This window comes from Lycium ferocissimum, chromosome 5 (genome assembly GCF_029784015.1).
Source record: "Lycium ferocissimum isolate CSIRO_LF1 chromosome 5, AGI_CSIRO_Lferr_CH_V1, whole genome shotgun sequence".
NCBI lineage: Eukaryota > Viridiplantae > Streptophyta > Magnoliopsida > Solanales > Solanaceae > Lycium > Lycium ferocissimum.
The window spans coordinates 10,679,209-10,700,633 of record NC_081346.1 but is presented as its reverse complement, the minus strand read 5'-3'; the positions used below and the strand labels follow the sequence as shown (position 1 = coordinate 10,700,633).

The 21,425-nt window shown below is 35.8% G+C and overlaps 2 protein-coding genes and 1 long non-coding RNA gene across 3 annotated transcripts; 2 read left to right on the top strand and 1 right to left on the bottom strand.

The window, feature by feature from the left end:
- The first annotated feature begins 2,184 nt into the window (after positions 1–2,184).
- LOC132058189 (uncharacterized) lies at positions 2,185–3,079 on the top strand. Its single transcript, XR_009415204.1, has 3 exons — positions 2,185–2,371; positions 2,467–2,565; positions 2,694–3,079. It is a non-coding gene; the product is annotated as an uncharacterized LOC132058189 (long non-coding RNA).
- Positions 3,080–6,308: 3,229 nt separating this feature from the next.
- Positions 6,309–7,701, bottom strand: LOC132055946 (uncharacterized). Its single transcript, XM_059447976.1, has one exon. It carries the CDS (start codon positions 7,536–7,538, stop codon positions 6,465–6,467), a length of 1,074 nt encoding a protein of 357 aa, XP_059303959.1. The 5' UTR covers positions 7,539–7,701; the 3' UTR covers positions 6,309–6,464.
- A 6,567-nt stretch (positions 7,702–14,268) lies between these two features.
- Positions 14,269–17,859, top strand: LOC132055945 (SUMO-conjugating enzyme SCE1-like). Its single transcript, XM_059447975.1, has 5 exons — positions 14,269–14,462; positions 14,645–14,728; positions 16,863–17,015; positions 17,107–17,223; positions 17,617–17,859. The coding sequence occupies exons 1-5, from the start codon at positions 14,394–14,396 to the stop codon at positions 17,677–17,679; spliced, it is 486 nt and encodes a 161-aa protein (XP_059303958.1). The 5' UTR covers positions 14,269–14,393; the 3' UTR covers positions 17,680–17,859.
- Positions 17,860–21,425: the final 3,566 nt, after the last annotated feature.

Genomic DNA, 21,425 nt, shown 5'->3' with positions numbered 1-21,425 from the left:
TGGATCCGAATGTTCCCCCGGGGCTCGATGATCACCCAGGACATGATGATCACCCGAGGCCGGAGGATCACCCGGGGCCCGCAGTTCACCCGGGGCCCGATGATAGATCAGTATTGTCTTTATAAGACAATCATAGGTTAGAGTTATTATGGGATGGTATTATAGGCATATCGACTAGACTCCGTCCCCGTAAGCTGCAGAGAGCGTGGGCTCTTTTACGTGAGCGCCCCCCACACCCCTGCGTCTTAGAGATATTGTTTCGGGGCGGTATCTATCGTTGCGTGTCCGTTGGTCGGGTACAACATGATTGGGCGCTCATTACGGCCATGGTTGAGCGGTGGAGGCCAGAGACACGTACCTTCCATATTCGCACCGATGAGGCCACGATTACACTTCAGGATGTGGAGGTCCTGTTTGGATTGCGGGTAGATGGAGAGTCATTATACACTCAGTATGAGCCTGCTTCTGGTAGTACATGGGTGACGGAGTTGACTAGGCTCACCCACTTCGTGCCTGATGACGCAGCCCAAATCTCGAGACAGAGTCAGGTGAAGATTAGTGCACTCTGCACTTATTTGGAGGCAGAGCCTTCTGTTGAGGACGACACTCAGCAGGACGTTGTTGATTGTCATGCCCTTTTGTACCTGCTTATTATATTCGGGGGCAACTTGTTCCCGAACTCATCGGGTGCCTTTGTCAATTTACGATATTTGGACGCTTGGGAGACTACAGTTGGGGCGGTGCTATTTTGGCGTACCTTTACAGATGCCTATGCCGAGCGTCTATTGGTGCTGTCAGTGATGTGTGTGGATTTTTTTTCTCTTCTGTGTAATATTTTAAGTGTGTGTTCCTTTAATGTAAACAAACCTCTTGAAACGATGACTAAAAAATCGTATTTTCTAATATCGCTTACAGTTATGGCGTGGGAGAGGAAGCTGCCATTTCAGCCTGTACCTAGGCATCACCTCGATATTGACATGCCCTATACGAGGAGGTGGACGATGGGTTTTGATCGGGATGTGGATATGCATCACAATATTCTTCCATTCCGGGACTAGCTTGATCACATGACGGACGATAAGGTAAAACTATTTAACTTTACATTATTAATTTAATTAAACGTCTTTTCTACTTGGTGATCACTAATTTGTATTTATATGTTATGCAGCTATTTATACGGACGTCGTACATTGCTATATTGGATGGGTTGTCGGCTTTTTGCAGGGCAGGTCGGGGGCTTGGAGATCGCGGTGTCCATTGATATACTCAGACATCGTTGAGGACCACATGCCCGAGCGCGTATTACGACAGTTTAGGCATACACACAGTATACCTCCTGACGTTCGTCATGAGCTCTGACACTACCAATGGATGATCGGGCCGCCGTTGATGATGCATTTCTGGCTTTCATGGCTGTTCAACTCCACCGTTGGCAGCACAGGTTGGACATTTTAGCGGTGGTCGCCCATTTGACTCCCATTCAGGATTATATGCACTGGTATCATAGGATCACACGCCGATTGATCGGCAACACAACTTTGCGTCCCGCAAAGGATATAGGATACTCAGCACTCGCGGGGCAGTACGAGGCATTGGTAAGTTTATCGTATTTATATTTATTTAATTGTATTAATTGTTACGTTTTAAATATAACTTTTTCTTTTACTGTTGAACACGAATGCAGCTGGTGGCCGTACAACCATTACGCATATTGGGGTTAAAGCATATGCCTTACCTTGGGGTTGCGAGGCTTGCGGCGGAGATTGTTCGGATATCCGAGGATGTTATCCGGTAGGCAGGAGATTTTAGGCGCATGGATAATCGTGTTAGGCGCACGGATGATCCCGCCGTAGGACGCGGTGCAGGCCGAGTATTAGCGCTGGTGGAGGACACCATCTAGTAGCCGAGATGAGGCCGTGGTGCTAGTCTATCCCGCTCCTGTGCGGTGAGTGGTAGGCAGGAGAGAGGCGCATGGATGATCGTGTTCCGCAGGCCGCCGCGGTGGAGAAGGTCGTGTGCCGTAGTAGACGTAGGCGCGCGTAGAGGACGCGATGCCGCCGCGAGGACCCGGTGGCGGAGGACACCATCTAGTAGAGAGAGACGAGGCTCGCCCATTCCGCAGGTCGTTCCCGTTGTAGTCCATCCGGCACTGCCTGCCGAAGGGCCTGCCACCGGACGCTCACCTACGTTTACGCCGGCGCTCCTACTTGCTGAGATACCTAGGTCTCCATCTCAGCTGAGCCAGAATGCGTACATGGAGGAACGTGATGACTTCGATTAGGCGGCGTTACGCGCGTCATTAGCTGATGAGCGGCCTGTGAGGAATTTAGATGGACCCAGGATTCTTGACTTCGATGACTTTTTAATCCCGGTTAGTATTTAAAATATTTATTTGATCATTTAAATTACTTATTTTAAATATATATATATATGTTACTTATTATTTCGTAATTTTTCATATTTTAGGATTCGGCCCCAGTAGGTTCACAAGAGCGACCCACTCAAGCATTTTCTCATGGGCCTACCGAGCCAACAGTGTCTTCCCATGTGACTGTCGAGCCACAGGTAAGCTTTTTTATTAAAATCAATTTTATTCAATATAAGGTGAATATTTAAAATACATACTTGATTATTTAAAGGACTTATTTTAAATATATATGTTACTTATTATTTTGTAATTTTTCATATTTTAGGATTCGGCGCCAGTGGGTCCACAGGAGCGACCCATTCAGGAACCTACTCATGAGCCTGCCGAGCCAGAGGTGTCTTCTCATGAGACTATCGAGCCACAGGTAAGCTTTTTACTTTAAATCAATTTTATTCAATATAAGGTGAATATTAACTTAATATTTTTAACCTTTATTTAGACCTCGAACAGCATCTGGTCCAGGAGACTACATCATATTCAGCACCAGATCCATCTCAGGAGCCTACAGACCCACCTCAGGAGCCTACTCAGGCGCCCGTTGATACACAGGTTTGATTATTCAACAAACGTTAATGTATTCAATTGAATAAATACGAAATGGTACTAATTATTATATATTTTGCAGGTTCATCCTTCGGCGTCTGCGGTGGCAACTCCGGACGAGGAAGAGGTCGAGTTTCCAGACCCAGCTCAGCCTCAGGTTCTAAGCGTGCCAGCTGGACTAGATCCTAAGAAGAAGCACGTTATCGTCAAGGGCGCAATAGCGAGGGAAGAGGAGATGATCATGAGTTGGAGCGCCCGGTTATTAAGAGGAAAAAGGGCGATGGAGACGATGGCGAGGGTGGTGGGGATTATATGAGCCTTAGGCCTAAGGATAGTCTCCGGCATGCTACATGTGGGACCCACTAGTATATACAATTATCTTGTACAGTTTAAGTAAGTATTGTATATTTAAAGCGTTTCTATTTATATTTATATTATCTTAGTCTTTATTATTATTGTTTATAGAGTGTCACATCCTAAATTGATAATAAAAAAAAAAGTGACACATTCGAAATAAAGTTAAGCATTAATTTAAAAATAACACGAAACCCTAAAACATAAATAACGTAAAGCTAAGGACTACAAGTCTTCAAACGAAAATGGACTTCGAGGACTTTTCAACCACTAAAACGACAATCCGAATTTTTGCGTATCCTTGATGTATTGAACCTACCTTATTAATTGCACAAAAATAAGTAGGATTCTATATAAAATATTGAAGTTCCAGAGTCTCAAAGCATGATTAATATACGGCTAAATTACGTAAAAAAAATGTGAAAATGTAATAAGAGTCTGTTTTGGGAAAATAGGGACTCCTATAGCGCAGTATTTTACTGTACTAAAGGAGAGATGGAATATCCTTTAGCGTAGTAAAATACCGCGCTAAAGGTACTTTTATACCGATTTTTTTTTTTTTTGGTATTGTGGTTCACTTGGGTTTTTATTGGGTCATATTAGTTGTGTACTCCTATTTAAACTTGATAAGTAAATTAGTGTTCAGGCAACTGTTGATACGTTTCTATGGTAATTAATGTTGGATTTAAAAGTCTAATAATGGTAGGACGTGAAGGGACTCACGGGCTTCAATTACATGAATGTTACTACTATTATGCTGGTAAAGAATTGGAAGGACTCATATATCAATAATGAATGATGTACCTGAAATTTTATTCATTTAATAGAAGGTTTTTTTTGTTTTTTTTTTTGTTTTTGTTTTTTTGTACAAACGAATTTCTACGAAGGAGATTGGGGTCATGAATGTTTTATGCACAATAAGAGGCATGTGGGATACATGGTCCATAGGTACGTTTTAGCTAACAATAAAAAAACATGATAATTAATATGGTTTGGATAGATATGATCCAACGTCATCATATTATACTAAAAGTGGGAACACCTTAAGAAAAAAGTTAGATTATCATAAGGCCCATGAAAGGTTGAACAATTCTTCTGCCCTTCATTTAACACTACTTCCATAATACAGTCAAACCTCTCTATAATAGCATCGTTGGGGCCGAAATTTTTTGGCCGTTATAGAGAATTGTTGTTATACACCTATAACAGCATTGACATATAAATAATATTTTGCTGTTATAGGCAAAAAAGACGCATAAAATCTAATTTTTCATTTTTAATTGCCAAATTCTAAGCTTAATCACACTTTGTATACAACAACAACAACAACCCAGTGAAATCCCACAGCGTGAGGTCTGGGGAGGGTAGAGTGTACGCAGACCTGACTCCTACCAAGGTAGGACGGCTGTTTCCGAAAGACCCTCGGCTCAATAGAAAGCATAAAAGCATAAAAAGAGGTCAGATAAGGCGAAGAGATTCAAAGCGATATGGAAATGCAAATAACTAAAGCGACTAAGCCATGATGAAGCAGTTTGTAAAGGAGCAGTAGCTATCACAGATAAAATAAGATAATCAAAATACAGAATAACAAATAGTAGCAAAAATCAAAGCACAAGAACTTATATCGCGATAAAGTGACCACTAATATGAAAGGATAAACGTTACTATCTACTAGCCTTCTACCCTAATCCGAGTCCTCCATACCCTCCTATCTAAGGTCATGTCCTCGGTAAGCTATAACGCGCGCTATATCCCGTCTAATCACCTCTCCCAATACTCTTCGGCCTACCCCTACCTCTCTTCGAAACCATCCATGGCCAACCTCTCACACCTCCTCCTGGGCATCCGTGTTCCTCCTCTCTTCACATGTCCAAACCATCTCGCCTCGCTTCCCGCATCTTGTCTTCCACCGAGGCCACTCCCACCTTGTCCCGGATAGCCTCATTCCTAATCGTCACTCCCGGTATGCCCACACATCCATCTCAACATTCTCATCTCAAGAAATTTTCATCTTTGAACGTGAGAGATCTTAATCGGCCAACACTCCACCCCATACAACATAGTCTGCCTAACCACCACTTTGTAGAATTTGCCATAAGTTGTGGTGGCACTTTCTTATCACATAGCACTCCGAAGCGAGCCTCCATTTCATCCACCCCCGCCCCTAATCTGTGTGACATCATCGTCAATCTCCCCACCGCCTTGTATAATAGACCCAAGATACCGAAACTACTTGTCTTCCGGATGACTCCGGGGTACCAAGCCTCACTTCCACGCTAGCTCTTCGAGGTGCTTCATCGAACTTGCACTCCAAGTACTGCCTGGTCCTACTCACTTGAACTTTACACCTGAGTTTGACGCCAACCCTCTAGCTTAGCGTTGACCCCATTTACGAGTCTCGTCGATCAAGACTATGTCATCCGCGAAAAGCATACACCATGGCACCTCACCTTGAATATGCTGCGTCAATTCATCCATCGCCAAGGCAAATAAAAACGGACTAAGAGCTGATCCTTGATGCAACCCCATCACAACTGGGAAGTGCTCTGAGTCACACTTTGTCACAGCTGATCCTTAATCACACTTTGTATAACGAAGGAAAATCTTTTAATGATGACAATATATATATGATATTTTTGGTCATAAATATTGTATTAAAGGATCAAATATTTGGTCAAAATCTCTACAATTATTATTGAAAATCATAGATATGCTATTTTTATAAAGATGGTTAATTATTATATTACCAAAAAAAGAAGATAGTTGTTATATGGGGGTAATTTTACAAAGAGCGTACTATTATAAAATTGGTTGTTGTTATTACATGTGAAATATTGTTATAAAGAAGTAAAATATAACATAAAAAATCAGGGTCATGAATGTTTTATGCACAAACATTCATTATTGCAACATTGCACAAACGAATTTCTACGAAGGAGATTGGGGTCATGAATGTTTTATGCACAATAAGAGGCATGTGGGATACATGATCCATAGGTACATTAATTTTAGCTAACATCAAGTGTTCAATACATACAGCCCTTAGTATAAGTTTCTAAATGCAAAAATTGGGCAAGTTTAAGTGGCCGTGTATGCATTCAGCCTAAAGAAATTACAATTTAGATAGAGATGATCACACTTATTGACGACGAGTCATGGACATAGAAGAAGCAACACTTCTAAAATTTATATCATCCATTGTCGACGGAATGAACCCTAAGCAACCTAGTACCCCTAATTTCTTGTATGGCAAGAAAGTTTTCCTCTTCATCTCTTCGGAGAATGCCCTATTCAACGTGTAATGAAGCTCATGAGCTGAAACCTCCCTCCTCCTCATCAAGGAGCTTGATACCGATGATGATCCAACACTACTAGCAGTTGATCTAAAGCTTGAATTACTCTTCACATCATCCTCTTTCTCATGAGTTTTCTTCAAAAACTTGTTTAGATGATCTTTACTGCTTGCTCGGCCTTCAGAAGCACTTCTGAATAGAAACAAATCTTTCAGCTTCCATTTTCTGTACCACAGTGATATCGATGATGAAACTGAACACAGAGAGAAGGAGCTGGTCTTTGTGGTTTCCTGATTGCTTTCAGGATCAAACAGCAGATCGGGAACGGATAAAGATCTTGTCTTTTTGGGCCTAGAATTTGCAGGATTCTTGATTTTTCCCCTTCCAGGGATATCATTTTCTGTTCGAGCACTGTGTTCTATGGCTGCAGCAAATGGATCAAATTCCTTCTTGTTTCGGGCTGGAGAGAAAGTTTGCTTGAACCTTTGCTTTGGTGATCTCGGTGAATGGAAAGGTTTTCCAGCTTCACACTGTATTAATCTCGGTGGTGGTTTCAAAGGCCTGATCTTTCCACCATCAAAAAGCTCATCAGCGGCCGAAAACGAGCTTCTCTCCAACTGCCCACTAAAATCAAAAACAAAATCATCCTCATCATGAGCAATACGGTTAGTTTCTCTTGCTTTTGGAGTTCCAGGCTTTTCCTCCCAATTGAATGGAACTTCACCTGTTGCTTTAAGAGCATCGCCGCTGCTCATGTTGAATTCGTCGTCATAGAGGGCAGAGACACGGGCAGGGCTAGTGGGGGCGCTAAGGAAAGACGTGCCATAACGTTGAGGGCTTGAAGAAGCACTAATATAAGGAGTAGTACAAGCACTGTGCAAGTTGAAGTCCCTTGGAGGTGACTTCACTTTTATCTCCATCTTTTTAACTTTGGTGTGGAGCTAGAGAGAATGGAGGAAACTCAGCTCAGTTTCAGAGAGAACAGGAGAATAGAATGATATGATACAAGTAAATGCTAGGTGAGAATCATGTGGAAGTTGGAAAGGGGAAGGAAAGAGATGATTAATTTGACCAAAGGAGCAAATGGCAACGGCAGACAGAGTTTGTAGCCGCCTTTGGTTTCTGTCTGGCTTTGTAGACTTTTCAATCCTTCTGGTCTTTGTTTTGACTGGGACATTAAGCTTTTGGCTGGTCTAAAAGTACAATTTTTGAACAGTTCGAGTGTTTAATATGAGCAAATTTAAGTCCTAGTGTCCACGTGAAAGATGTGAACGAGTTTAAGAGGCCTATTATTTGAGCCTAAAATAATAAAGTAGGTACCTAACTAACTGTATGATGGAAATCAAAGTTGTAACAATAAATTAATAACAAAATCGGGAGAAAGAGATAACAAGCATTTAGAGGAAAAAAGAACAATTCTAACAATTAAGATAGTATTTAATTATAGAACTAATCCAAAAAAAAAAAGGAGAAAGAACTCATATTTAGAAATAACAAAAGTGACTTTGATAGGTTATTTTCATTAATTATATACCACTCAAGAAATTAACTCAATCTTATAGTAGATGACATTTAAAATTTCAATACTGCCTTCTAATCCGCAAGCATGGTGACCATGAGATGCATACTTATCTTCACTTATAATACACTCTTTCCGTTTAATTTTACTAGATCCATGTTTATTTGACACTTTCCTTAAGAAAATATTTATTCGAGGTTTATTTTACTAAATTAAATTTGACTATTAATAATTTACGTAGTTATTTAATAATAAGATTAGTAATGTAAGAAACTAATAACCTTCTCTTCAAGTTAATGGAAAAATAAAATTTTTATTTTTAGTATGAAGGACAAGTACAATGAAACAAAGGAAGTAGTGATAGAAGTCGAAGTAGAAGTAGAACTAGATATATTTTTATTTTTGGAAGGTTATATCCAACATTTATATTAGTTCAAATAATTTATTCTTACACGTTAAAAATTAGAGTAAGATAATATATCAATTAATTATAATTAAGTAATAAGTATCTATCTATCTATCTATCTATCTATACTTTATTAAAAGCATGAACTCCAAAATTAAAAAGTTAAATTACCTAAATACCCTTCTTTTAAACCTAAATACTAATTTATTTATTTTTAAAAACTATCGCCTACTAACATCCCAAAGCTAACCTTCGTACTTCTTCCTCAACAGACACAACCATTCAAATACAATGCTATTTTCTTAACCACTTCAGCAAAATATGATTCTCTGCAGTCTGCATTGAGAGTCCCCCATAAAGTATTCACAAGATATTCTCAACCAGAGACATTGACGAATACCAAAACAAAACAAAACAAAAGATCTTTGAACTCTTGAAAACTCTTCTATTATGTTTGTGGGAAATTGGTATGACAACATAAATATTTTGGTCTGTATGTATGTCTATTGATTTATTATTTTTGTCCTTCCTTTTTCCCCTTTTAGTTGGTATACAAATTGATTGTTAATGACTTGCAGAGGGGAGAAAGTCAACGCTAAATTTCTATCTTGAATCTTGATCAAAGTACGCACCTTTAACTCTTTTTTTTATTTTTTATTTTTTTATTTTTATATTTTAAATCTTAAGGAAATGAGTTAATGCATATACACCAATTAGTTTCTTCTTCTCTTTTCAACAGTGCATGATGTGTCTTTAATGGACGTTTAATGATACTTCTTATATTCGGACAATATTTGTGAAATCGAAAGTAGCTGTTTTGAAATATTTGACGTGTAAATAAAAGTTTTTGTCTATCCTAACTTCTTGATGTTGATAGGTTAGTCGGGAGCGAGAAATTCGTGGTACCCAACGATTTTGAAGTTAATTGTGGTAACATTTTTCTGATTCATGTTATAGTTTGCAGGACACTAAATAAATGATGATGTTGTAGGTTTCCTTGCTCTTAAACTATTAGCACGCGTTTCATGTTATCTTTTAGTCATTACTTGTTTTCTGAGTGGGGAAAAAGATGAAAAAAATAAATACTGAGAACATCAATTACAAAGTATTAAGTGGATACAAGCATGAATAATAATATTGATTGACCAAAATATTCTTTAAATATTGAACGACTTTTATACCTTTTTTATCTAATTCTACCATATTTCTATTGGTTATTTTCATAAATAGAAAAAATATAATAATTGAAAATAAAATTTAAAACAAATACTACTTCTGAATTGCGATTCTGAATCTAATTAATTAAAGAGTCTTTACCTATCTTCAAATAATGAGAAGATATCCACCGAGCATTCGTATTTGCCAAGGAGTAATTTTATTATTGGATGTTCCTTTGTCCGTATGAAAAGAAAAAAATTTAACATAGACATTATTAGGTTATTATTTGAAGGTTTAGGTATCTTTAGATTAGTCTTAAAAGATAGAATAAGAGTTCATTAAAGTTAAGTACCATTTTTATTTTAACATAATGAGTATAGTAAATGTTTGATAAAATTATAATCTTGATGAATTTATCACTTAAAAGTAAAAAAACAGAAAAGTGCTTTTGTGTGATAAATTTTAAGTTGGATGACTTTTATGTAATAAAAAAATAAAAAGCGACTTTTGCGTAATAAATTCAAAGTTGAATGACGACCGGTTAAAATATTTTTGTGGGAATCAATACAGATATACTCAAACTAAAATAGGAGGATGCAAGAATAGCTATCATAAACTTTTGATTATCCTGCAAGTCGGAAGATATACATTTTTATGTTGAAAGAAAATAAAATAGTTGAATTTGTATAAACATTTCATCATGAAAACTACCGTTAAGTCAGAAATATTTACGAGGATGGGAGGACTTGATTTTTTTAAGAATAATATATTTTAACTTTTGTGATCAATTAACCAAAACTACTACCCGTTTCTCCATGACTAGTCCACACTGTATAATCTTTTTCAAAGTCGTCTCTATAGAGATGAAGCCTAAGAATCTCTGGTGTCTCATAATTCTTACATTTACATTTCACACAAGGGCACCTAACCAAACCATGACATAGAAAAGGTTCAAGTGTCATTGCATAGTCAACAAAAGCATCGACACCATCTACAAATTCTTGCCTCATCCCCCTCCGTCATTTGTCCTATTATACATCCAACTACGAGATTCCATCTACACAAATAACACAAACTCATCAATGCTTAATAATTCATTTTTTGCTAATAAATACAAATCACTAGGTTTTTTCAGAGAACCAGTAGGTTTCTCAATAAGTCTAGCTACTAGCACAATTTAATCTAAGAAATTTCAAAATTAAGGACTTATTCCTGACTTTTCCTAAAGATAAGAATCATAGCCTGTAGACTACTTTAGTAGTCCATTATTTTCTTTACAATTCAACAACTTTAATATCCTTCATTAATTATTTTCTTTTTATATTTTTTTTTTGTCAAAGTCCTACACCAACTTTACTAATATGACAAAATGGTTTACTGTTTTGGCCAGTTAATGACACATAAATTCCAACGTACCATATAGTAAAGTGACAAATATTATGAGCCAAATGTAGACTTTATCATGCTATGAATTTTAGCAGCCTCATTGTTGACGGGCAGGAATTCAAGTACATGTAATTTCATTCAAGATTTCACTTTGTAAATAAAAAACAATTACAGGAATGCAAACATCACAAGTACAGGAATTCACTTTGCAAATCAGAAACAATATTAGGGAAACTTTTTTTAGATTGTCAAATCTGGAACAAGCTTTTATATATATATATATATATATATATATATATATATATTTTTTTTTTTTTTTCAAATTTAGCAATGAGGTGACCAATTTCATTTCAAATTTACACTATAGAACATTGTTATATTAAGACAGTGAAGGACACTATAGAACTATATGAAAGATACCTACAAATTGCCAAATATCCTTGTTCCGGAAAATGCTTTTATGAGAAAGAAACATCTTCAACTTCTATATTTGTTAGTGTAGTTTGAACATGAAATCCACTTTATCTTACGATAATGCCATGGTAACAAATCCACTTTGTGCTCAACCTTTTAGATTTCACAACAATACTACATAGATGGGAACATGATATCGCTGGACTATCTTCTAGTCATTCAACTTCTAAATTTTGTTCATCAATGAAAGAAACAAATTACCAACATGTACATTCATACGCCACTGATACTATATATTCAGTCAATTCTCAAGAGTAACACCAAAATTTTACAATGCTGGAACATTAAAAGCATCTTAGTGCACTTCCACAATAGACATCTTTGTACAATGACACTTTCTGTAAAACCAAATGAACATACATTCAACCAAATGCAAAATACTCATCACCATTCAAACAAAAGCTCAAACAAAAAACACTTGATATACATTGCACCAACAGTTTCACCCCCCAACAAACACCAAAATTGTACATTAAAAGCATTTTAGTGCACTTCCACAATAGGCAACTAGTATGCTATACATGTGTGTACAATGACACTTGATCTCTGTAAAACCAAATGAACATACATTCTACCAAATGCAAATTGTTCATATACAGCTGCAAAAAATTGAGCAAAAGATCAATTATTTTTTAACCAACCAATCATAAATTTCAGGAAACTAGCTATAGCAAATCAACAACAAATTTGAGCAAACCCAACCTGATAATCACCAATTAAATTAGGAAAGAAGTTGCTAAAGACGCAAAAAAAGATACTTAACTACATAATCTCATAAAGCCAAAAGACCTAAGTGAAAAATAACAGAACAACAAAAGTAGCAACCCACTTGATATCTTAATCATATCATACTATAATGGTTGACTCTCAACAAAATCTACTTCATCTCCCTACTAGCTCTTCTGCATATAGAAATGTAAAAATAAAGAACAAAAATATAGATACCCCAAGAAAAGCAGAGAATCGCGAAGTAAGATTAACCAAATATACCTAAAAGACAATGTAAACATTTAATCACTTTCCACTATAATAACTACCCTTGTAGTCGATTACAAATAATTTATATGGTATTTTGCAACAACTCAATTGTATTCCAACAAGACAAGAATAAGGATCTGGGTAGCCAAAAGAACTAAGAAACAAGGAAGAAGAATAGTCGTTCAAAATCTTACATGCAATCTTGAAGAAGAAAACAAAGAAAGCATACCTGAAATTGTCACATAGGCCGGTGACGTCAACGGTATATGGCGGCGACGGTGACTGGCAGGGACCGACGGTGACTAGCAGGCGGCGTTATTAGGGTTAGAGAGAGGGGGAGAGAAAACGTGAGATCAAAAGAGAGAGAAAGGGAAAAGGCTGTGGACGGCGACGGCAATGTAGAAGACGGCGACCGTCACTGTATTTTCCAACCACGATGTGGCAGCTCGTTAATTATTAGGGTTAGAGAGAGATAGGGGAGAGAGAAGGTGAGAGGAAGAGAGAGAGAAAGGGGAAAGATGATTAATTGAGGGTCTGTATTTTATTTTACTTGAGTAATTATACCGACCTCATGAGGTCGGTATGTATATTATTTTTTAATTTTATTTTTAATTTAAAAGAATACCGACCTCATGAGGTCGGTATATTTAAAATAATTTTAAATTTATTTTTAATAAACCGACCTCGTGAGGTCGGTATTCCTTTAAACTAAAAATAAAATTATAATATTTAGCATCAAATGAATTTCCGACCTACAAAGGTCGGTACTTTATTTTTTGAAATTTTGGTACAATATTACCGACCTCATGAGGTCGGTTTATTTTTAAAAATATCGAAAAATTAATATTACGACTTTACCGAACTCATGAGGTTGGTTATTTTCCGACCTCAACTGAGGTCGGTTTTTTAGGTCGGAAAATACAGTTTTTTTAGTAGTGCCTTTGTCCGTATTAAAAGAAAAAAATTTAACATAGACAATTATTAGGTTATTATTTGAAGGTTTAGGTATCTTTAGATTACCTCATATATATGTTTGGTCTTAAAAGATAGAATAAGAGTTCATTAAAGTTAAGTACCGTTTTTATTTTAAGATAATGAGTATAGTAAATGTTTGATAAAATTATAATCTTGATGAATTTATCACTTAAAAGTGAAAAAACAGAAAAGTGCTTTTGTGTGATAAACTTTAAATTGGATGACTTTTACGTAATAAAAAAATAAAAAATGACTTTTGCGTGATAAATTCAAAGTTGAATGACGACCGGTTAAAATATTTTTGTTGGAATCAATACAGATATACTCAAAATAAAATAGGTGGATACAAGAATAGCTATCATAAACTTTTGATTAACTTGCAAGTCGGAAGATATACATTTTTATGTTGAAAGAAAATAAAATAGTTGAATTTGTATAAACATTTCATCATGAAAACTACCATGAAGTCATAAATATTTACGACGATTGGCGGACTTGATTTTTTTAAGAATAATATATTTTAACTTTTGTGATCAATTAACTCAAATTTATTTAATAAATAAATAAATATTCTTAAAATTGAGAGATATTATTATAATTTAACTTTGCTTGATAATGATATTCAGGGAATAGCGTGCACAGAGACTAGTGCATATAAAATACACGTATCTACTAATTTGGCGTAAACCAGTGGGAATAAGATTTTACAGTAATAAAAGAGTGCATAAAAGTTATAAATAAAACCCTTTGGTTTCCCAGAGAAAATAGGACCCTTTTGTTTTTTGGTAAAGAAAATAGTACCCTTTCGTTTTCCCACAAAAATAAATAAAACCCTTTGGGCTTGAGTTATTATTATTATTGATATTGAGAGAAGGAAAGATGGTTGGTGGAATCGCGCGTGGTCGTCTGGCTGAGGAGAGGAAAGCATGGCGTAAAAATCACCCACATGTGCGTTCCCTTAACATCTTACTTTTCTTCTTTTTTTTAAAGAAAATTCAAGATTGTGATGGGCGGTGAGTAATTCTATATCTTTAATTCAAGTTTGGAATTCGAGTCCAGAAAAAATAAGGCGGGACTTTTGTAGGTGAATCAGAATAAGATGGATGCAATAATGTCAATTTTATTGTTAGGGTTTTGTGGCAAAGCCGGAGACTAGTCCTGATGGGTCTGTCAATTTGATGGTTTGGCATTGTACTATTCCTGGTAAACCTGGGGTAAGTTCTCTTCCGTTGTTTCTTTACTGCCCTTTTTGTGATTTTTTTAAAATTTTCTTTTACTGATGTTCGTCATGGGCCCAAAATGCATACTAGCCAAGGTTGTGGCTGGGTAAGTACATTTTGTAGGGGACCACATTTCGTAATAGAAAAATTAAAAATGAACACCAAAATATATATATATATATATATATATATATATATATATATATATATATATATATATATATATATATATATATATATATGTGTGAGCTCATGCGAAGCGCCTTAAGTTGTACTAACTGACACTGGAACTTGAGTGAAACAAGAAAAAGAAGGTTGAATTTTCCTCTGTTTCTCTAACATTTCCCTCTCAATCTACTCTTCCACTCTTATCGGAAACAGCCTCTCTATCTGCCAAGGTAGGGGTACTGTATTCCCCGGATCCCACTTGTGGGATTACACTGGGTATATGTTGTTTTTGTTGTAATATCTACTCTTCCACCTCCAATACTGGCAATGGATGCAACTTATGGTTCCTTCAATAGTGAGTTGGGTCATGTTAAATTTTCTGCATTTGTTCCTTCAATTGTACTGGAGATTTACTTACTACTATTTTCTCTGTGTGTTACATCGTGGTTGAGTTCTTAAATTGATTTACTTGGCATCAGTACACTGGTATTTTTTTTTACAAAAAATCTGATCTTTTTTACATGATTCGAGTGCTTGTGCTAGTTTCTGTCGTAGTCCTTATGATCTGTATTACTGGCCCTGTCTATTTGCTACCTGTGTTTTCGAAGGTGAAAGCTTTAAATAATGCTTCACGTCTATTGGGGCTTTAGACGCAAGCACACATAAAGTGTGAGCTTTAGTTAAAAAAGGGCACAGTGGAGAGAAAGATATGTATATGCAATGCTAGAAAAAGTAACAAATTTATTCATAATGTTTTCTTTACAACTAATTATCTGTATGTTGATTATATTTATTGTTTAGTATGGCTCGATTCAAGATAGAACTGATGGGGTTGAATCTACCAACAGTTTGAGCTAGGGCATTACAATCACTGATACCACGTTTGTTAGTGTCCTCCTTTATAAGTGACCAGTCTAGTCCAGCATCCACTTATTGCATAAGGGATGTACATGCCAGCTTAAACTGAATGTATGGTCTGGTTATTTTGTGTCAAGATTAAAAATTTTGAACTTTTAGGACATTTGGACGAAAGTGAAAATCTGGATTCGTGGTGTTTGAAATGTGTCTTTCTTTTTCTTTCATTAGTTCCAGGTGAATGACCGAAATCTATGAGAAAGTGCACGAAGTCTGCGAAGTATTCATCTGTTTGATCATCTTAGAGGTGTAAATAATGATGACTTTGTTAGCGACTTAGCGTTAGACCTGAATCAATTTGCTGTTGTTCTGGGACAGGCACTACCTTTTTTTTTTTTTTTTGGTTATGCATCAATCACTACTTCGTACATACGGAAGTCAGAGGAGTTAATAAAAACTCCCTGCTCTGAAGAAGACAGGCACTACTTTTTTTTTTTTTTTTGTTATACATCAATCACTACTTCGTACATACAGAAGTCAGAGGAGTTAATAAAAACTCCCTGCTCCGACGAAGAATAGAACAAACTCCGTCCTGTACTAGATTGTTGGAATATTTCTAATTACAAAAGCATATTCTATCTGTGCTAGGAGGACACTTCATAGTTATCCCTCCCCTGTACAAGATTCTATATCATGGTACTGTGATAGACACTCAAGTTCATTGGAATTGACTTTGAATTTTGGAAATATGAAGAATCTCCGGGGCACTAATATTTGGATCGAATCAGAGTTCATGTTGGTTGCCTTAGACAAGCAAGAGGCCTGAGCAACATAACCGCCGGGTCACACGAAAAAATGTAGTGATGAAATGATTACAGGAGGCTACTGGTAACTTCCCGTGATTATTCCATCTATCTGTCCCACATTGCTTGTGAAAAGCTTCTCGTTTCAGTTTCTTTTTTGGAAATTTAGTTAAGGCTAGATAATTCCTAGTGCGACATATATTTTGCTTGTGTAATCAAAATCCCTTTCTTTTCCCTAGATCTCTTCTCCCTATTGTATTCCTTCAGTTGATTGTCAAGAATGATGTGTTCAAATTTTGCAGACTGATTGGGAGGGGGGTCACTATCCGCTGACAATGCACTTCAGTGAAGACTATCCTAGCCAACCCCCGAAGTGCAAGTTTCCTAAAGGTTTCTTTCATATAAATGTCTATCCTTCAGGAGATGTATGTTTGTCCATCCTCAATGTCGGCGCTGTAAGTACTACTTGTTGCTGCCATTGTGTTATTTTATATGTTGCTGAGTTGTATTCACAGCTCTCAATTGTCGCAATTGACTTTTTCTTAGGGGTGGAGTCCAGCGATTACAGTTAAACAAATTTTGTTGGGTATCCAAGAATTGCTCGACCAGCCAAATCCCAGTTCTTCAGCACAATTTGAATGTAATAAGCTCTATATGCAGCAGGTATTCTACTTGAAATTGACGTGTATTTGGTCAATTTTTTTTTTATTTTTTTGACGTTCAACACTTACGTGGATTTTTTTTTAATATCTAATCCTTACGACGTTGTCAATTGGATTATCTATGCATATTGCCTCGTAACAACTAATTTGCAGGGTACTAGAAATCCACAATGTTGTAATTCTAGCCACTAATTGGTTGTAGAAGTGAATCAAGTGATGATTAAATGAACTCGTTTAGTCAAATGATTCTTAATTTCCATGTTGCAGTACTTGTGATAAAAATATGCATTTGGGGATATGATGAATGCTGTCCAGAAATAATCTCATAGATTCCTGATAAAAGTGTTTCCCTGAATTGTCATTATCATGAATAATGTGGCTATCATTTTTGCAGGATAAAGCTGAGTATAAGAGACGAGTGAAGGAGCAGGCTAAGCAATATCGAGCTCTACTCTAATATTAGCTGGATGCTTTAAAACAATGTACTACTTAATTAAATTTGACTATGGCTAAACTTCTCTTGATTCTTAGCAACGTCAATATTAAGGGAAATAGGGCATCTTTGTATCCTGGTTCCCTTTTTCGGAGGATTGTTAACCCCTAATAACTTATTTAATTAACCTGTTCCCCAGTATAAGATAGTGATTAGTGAGAGCATTATATTCCACACTTTATTTAGAGGCTTACCAAATGCGAGATAAAAACTTCCTTTTTTTTTTGTTAGTTTCCCATTTGGTGTCCAGTATATACATTGGGTTTGACTAAATTCGGATTCATATTGGAAAGTCTACACATTAAGGGTACAACACTCCTATCAAATGTGATCCAAGACTCAAATCTGAGACCTTTGGTTAAGGAAAAAAAAAACTTATGATCCTTCTTCTTGTGGCACGTTAGAGAAAATGGGTGATCCTGTTTATGAAGCTTTAGTGTCAAGGGTTGTGTTGGAATGGATAGGATTCCTTCACCCTTAATCAAAGAGCTCGGGTTTGAAACCTATAATCTTGTTAGGGAGCACTTTTCCTGAGAATTCGGTTTAGTTGGGACATTAATACCGGACACTGGGGAAACAAAAAAAAAATAAATATTAACGGACCCTTTATGACAACCTACCTAGTAAAACATGGACAAAGCATTTGACTATTTGTGCCTATATGTGTATTGTCACAAAAGAAAATTATAGGAGAACCACTGGCGTCATCTACTTGTCCAACAGTGCCGGAGCGAAGTGTTTTTTGTTCAACAAGAATTGATTTATACGAATATCTGTAATAACTTTTTAGTACTATCCTTAAGTTTTTCAGTCAGTAGTATCCTTAATTAGTTTTGGATCGAAAGGAATTAAGAAGGAGCAAAATAGTTATTAATAGAAATTGGAATTCTTACACTATACTGCAGCCCAACTTAAAAGTTAAAATAACCTCAACTTTTAATTTTTGAAAATTTTAGCCAATATAATCTGTCAGTTTGTCTAAATATATACGTTACACATTTTTTGATTTCCACTCTACGGTACCCGCATTGGTATTCGACTATATATAAGTTACACATTGCTTTTACACTTTTCTTAAACTGACTATACACTTTGTATATATTGAGTATAGTCGGGTAATAAATACAAATGATTACGAATAGGAGGGTGAGTTTTTTTTTCAGCCGCCTGGCTATTTTTTTTAATTTTATAACCATGTTTGGTTTAGGTTGCGGGCATCTCGACTAATTATTGTAAGGTACCTTCTATCTCCCACCGACGACCATTGTTATGATCTCTTAAGAATCTCTATACTCAATCCGACTATTTTTAGAATTGAAATATAATCGTTGTTGACCTTTTTTTAGTAGACTTTAAAGATAAATGTGCTATTAAAAAAAAAAAAACTGGCAATCCCATTATAGCAGTGAAGCGTTCCAATTTGTGGACTAGGCGAGCCATTGGGCTGTACATATAAGAATCTTTTCATCACCTTCGTCTTTTTAATTCATTTTGACCCTCTTCTTTTAGATGTCTCATTCATACGGAGTATTTGATTTAGATTCTTCTACTCTGTGCCGCTATTTCTATCAAAAGAAAGTACAGTCAATTCTTATTTCTTTTGGCTTGTTACAGGGATGGGTGGTAAACTAATAACAACATTTGATATTTACATCTTATTTGATTGTTTAGACAAAAATTCCCAACAAACAGCTTTTTCATTCTATTTTTGTGTGGAAAATGACAGAATACAAAAAGTTTCCACCTTAATCTTTTAATTTCTCACCTCGTTTGAACTATATCTCAAATAAAATACAATTAATAGATTGTTTCTTGGTTATAATATTCGAATAAGGTAGTTATATAGGGGTAATTTTACAAAGAATACACCTCTATAATGATAGATGTTATCATATATAATTAAAAAGCTGTTATAAAGAGTTAAATAATTAAAAAGCTGTTATAAAGAGTTAAGTATAACACAAAAATCGCTTCCAAAGAAAAATTGCCTCTTAGTGGATGTGGAAGATATATTTCAGCATAGTAATAGATAACAATTTCTGTACTTTGAATATAAAAACTTTCTGCACTTTGAATTTAAACACAATGTCTGCTCTTTGAATCTAGGAAGGTCAAACATATAAATAATGTAAACCTTTTAGATCCAGCAAAAGTACACCATATAAAGGGTGCCTAGTTTTTCAAAGCATTATTTTCATTTGCGCAAAAGATGGCCGCTTTGCTCATTATTGTTTAGCAAGCGGATGGAAGATTTTGCACATAATTTCACAAATAAAACTCAAAAAATGGAAAATTAATTATCTGTTTCAACTTTTCCATACGTAAAACAATGATATAGAAAAATTTAATGCAAAGCAGCTTCAAAGAAGCAGTAGAAGGCAAAAACAAAAAAGTGACTTACACTGATGTATGTTATATGAGAGACATGAACTTTAACAAAAATCCATACATTGTGAAAGACAAAAATTGCTATAAATGGAAAATATTTCAGAAAAAAAGAAAGAACAAAAGGAGGCGAACAATGAAACGAGGCTTTTTGCTAGGGTTTGTATTTGCCTTATATAGAGTTTTATAACAACTAAGGTGCTAGAATACATGCTTAGGGATAAGGGCAACGGGCAAAACACTAAAATAAAAAATATCATATTTTTGGGCAGGCAAGTTGGCCTGCCACAGCATTAAACAAATAAGTAATACTTGATATATAAATATAGTCTGAGATCTGAGTCGATGCTCATCTGTTTAGTCATAAAATAAAATGTTTACCATATGAAGACTTCCGAAAATAGATACTCTACTTTTAAATATATGGAACATTTTGCTTATTAGGGAACTTAATTATGGTGTTTCCTTTATATGGTTTGTAGCATTACAAATTTAGCATTCATATATTCCAAAATAAGAGACAAAGATCAATTTCTTTTTAAGTAGGAATTGAACTAGTGGTGAACCTTTCCGGGAGGCAAGGGTAAAAAGTCGGGTACACTCTACCACTGGCATACGCAAGATTTTTCGTAAGCGGTGTCGACATTTAAAGTGGAGAGAACAAATGAACAAACTGAAGGGAATAATGAGTAATTTTTTCAAGTTAAGGTTTTAAGTTTAGCTTGGTATATAATTCACCTTAAACTTCGTTTCAAAATATTTAATATTGGTTGGGATTTTTTGGCTTTTAGTAAGAACGGTGTTTGGGTTCGATCCTTACTTGGAACCTGCTTTTATTTAGCCATCAACCCTTAAAGAAAATTATAAAAAATGCTCGTGCAAAAGGTATAGAGTGGATTCGATCCCTAGGCATACAGTACAGTAATGAGCCACCAAACCAGCAAGCCAAATAGTCTTTTGTGTAAGCAGAGTCATTTGTATTATAGTTATACTATTATGTTCTTTTTCTAGATTATAGAAATAAATATTAATTAAAATTTTCGACAAAGCCGTGTCGGATGACATCCCTAGCCATAAGTTACGTCCGCCCCTGCACTCTACTCTCCTCAGACTCCACCTGTGAAAATAAGTTGTGAACCATATGTAGTTGTGTTTTTAGTTATGTTGTGAACCATATGTAGTTGTGGTTTTAGTAAGTGCTAAACCTGCCAATGAATATGCACACAACGGTACCCGGTTTTCGTAGCCTAAATTGGACTCCCTTGTTGACAAAGCTTCAGAACACAAAGAAATTGCACGATTTGTCCTTCAAATGGGCTGGTCTT

Bases quoted from the DNA above. Each gene is read 5' to 3' on its own strand.
- LOC132055946 (XM_059447976.1), bottom strand. From the start codon at position 7,538: ATGGAGATAAAAGTGAAGTCACCTCCAAGGGACTTCAACTTGCACAGT.
- LOC132055945 (XM_059447975.1), top strand. From the start codon at position 14,394: ATGGTTGGTGGAATCGCGCGTGGTCGTCTGGCTGAGGAGAGGAAAGCA. The intron at 14,463-14,644 runs GTGCGTTCCCTT...TTTTATTGTTAG, and splicing joins GGCGTAAAAATCACCCACAT to GGTTTTGTGGCAAAGCCGGA. The intron at 17,016-17,106 runs GTAAGTACTACT...ACTTTTTCTTAG, and splicing joins CCATCCTCAATGTCGGCGCT to GGGTGGAGTCCAGCGATTAC.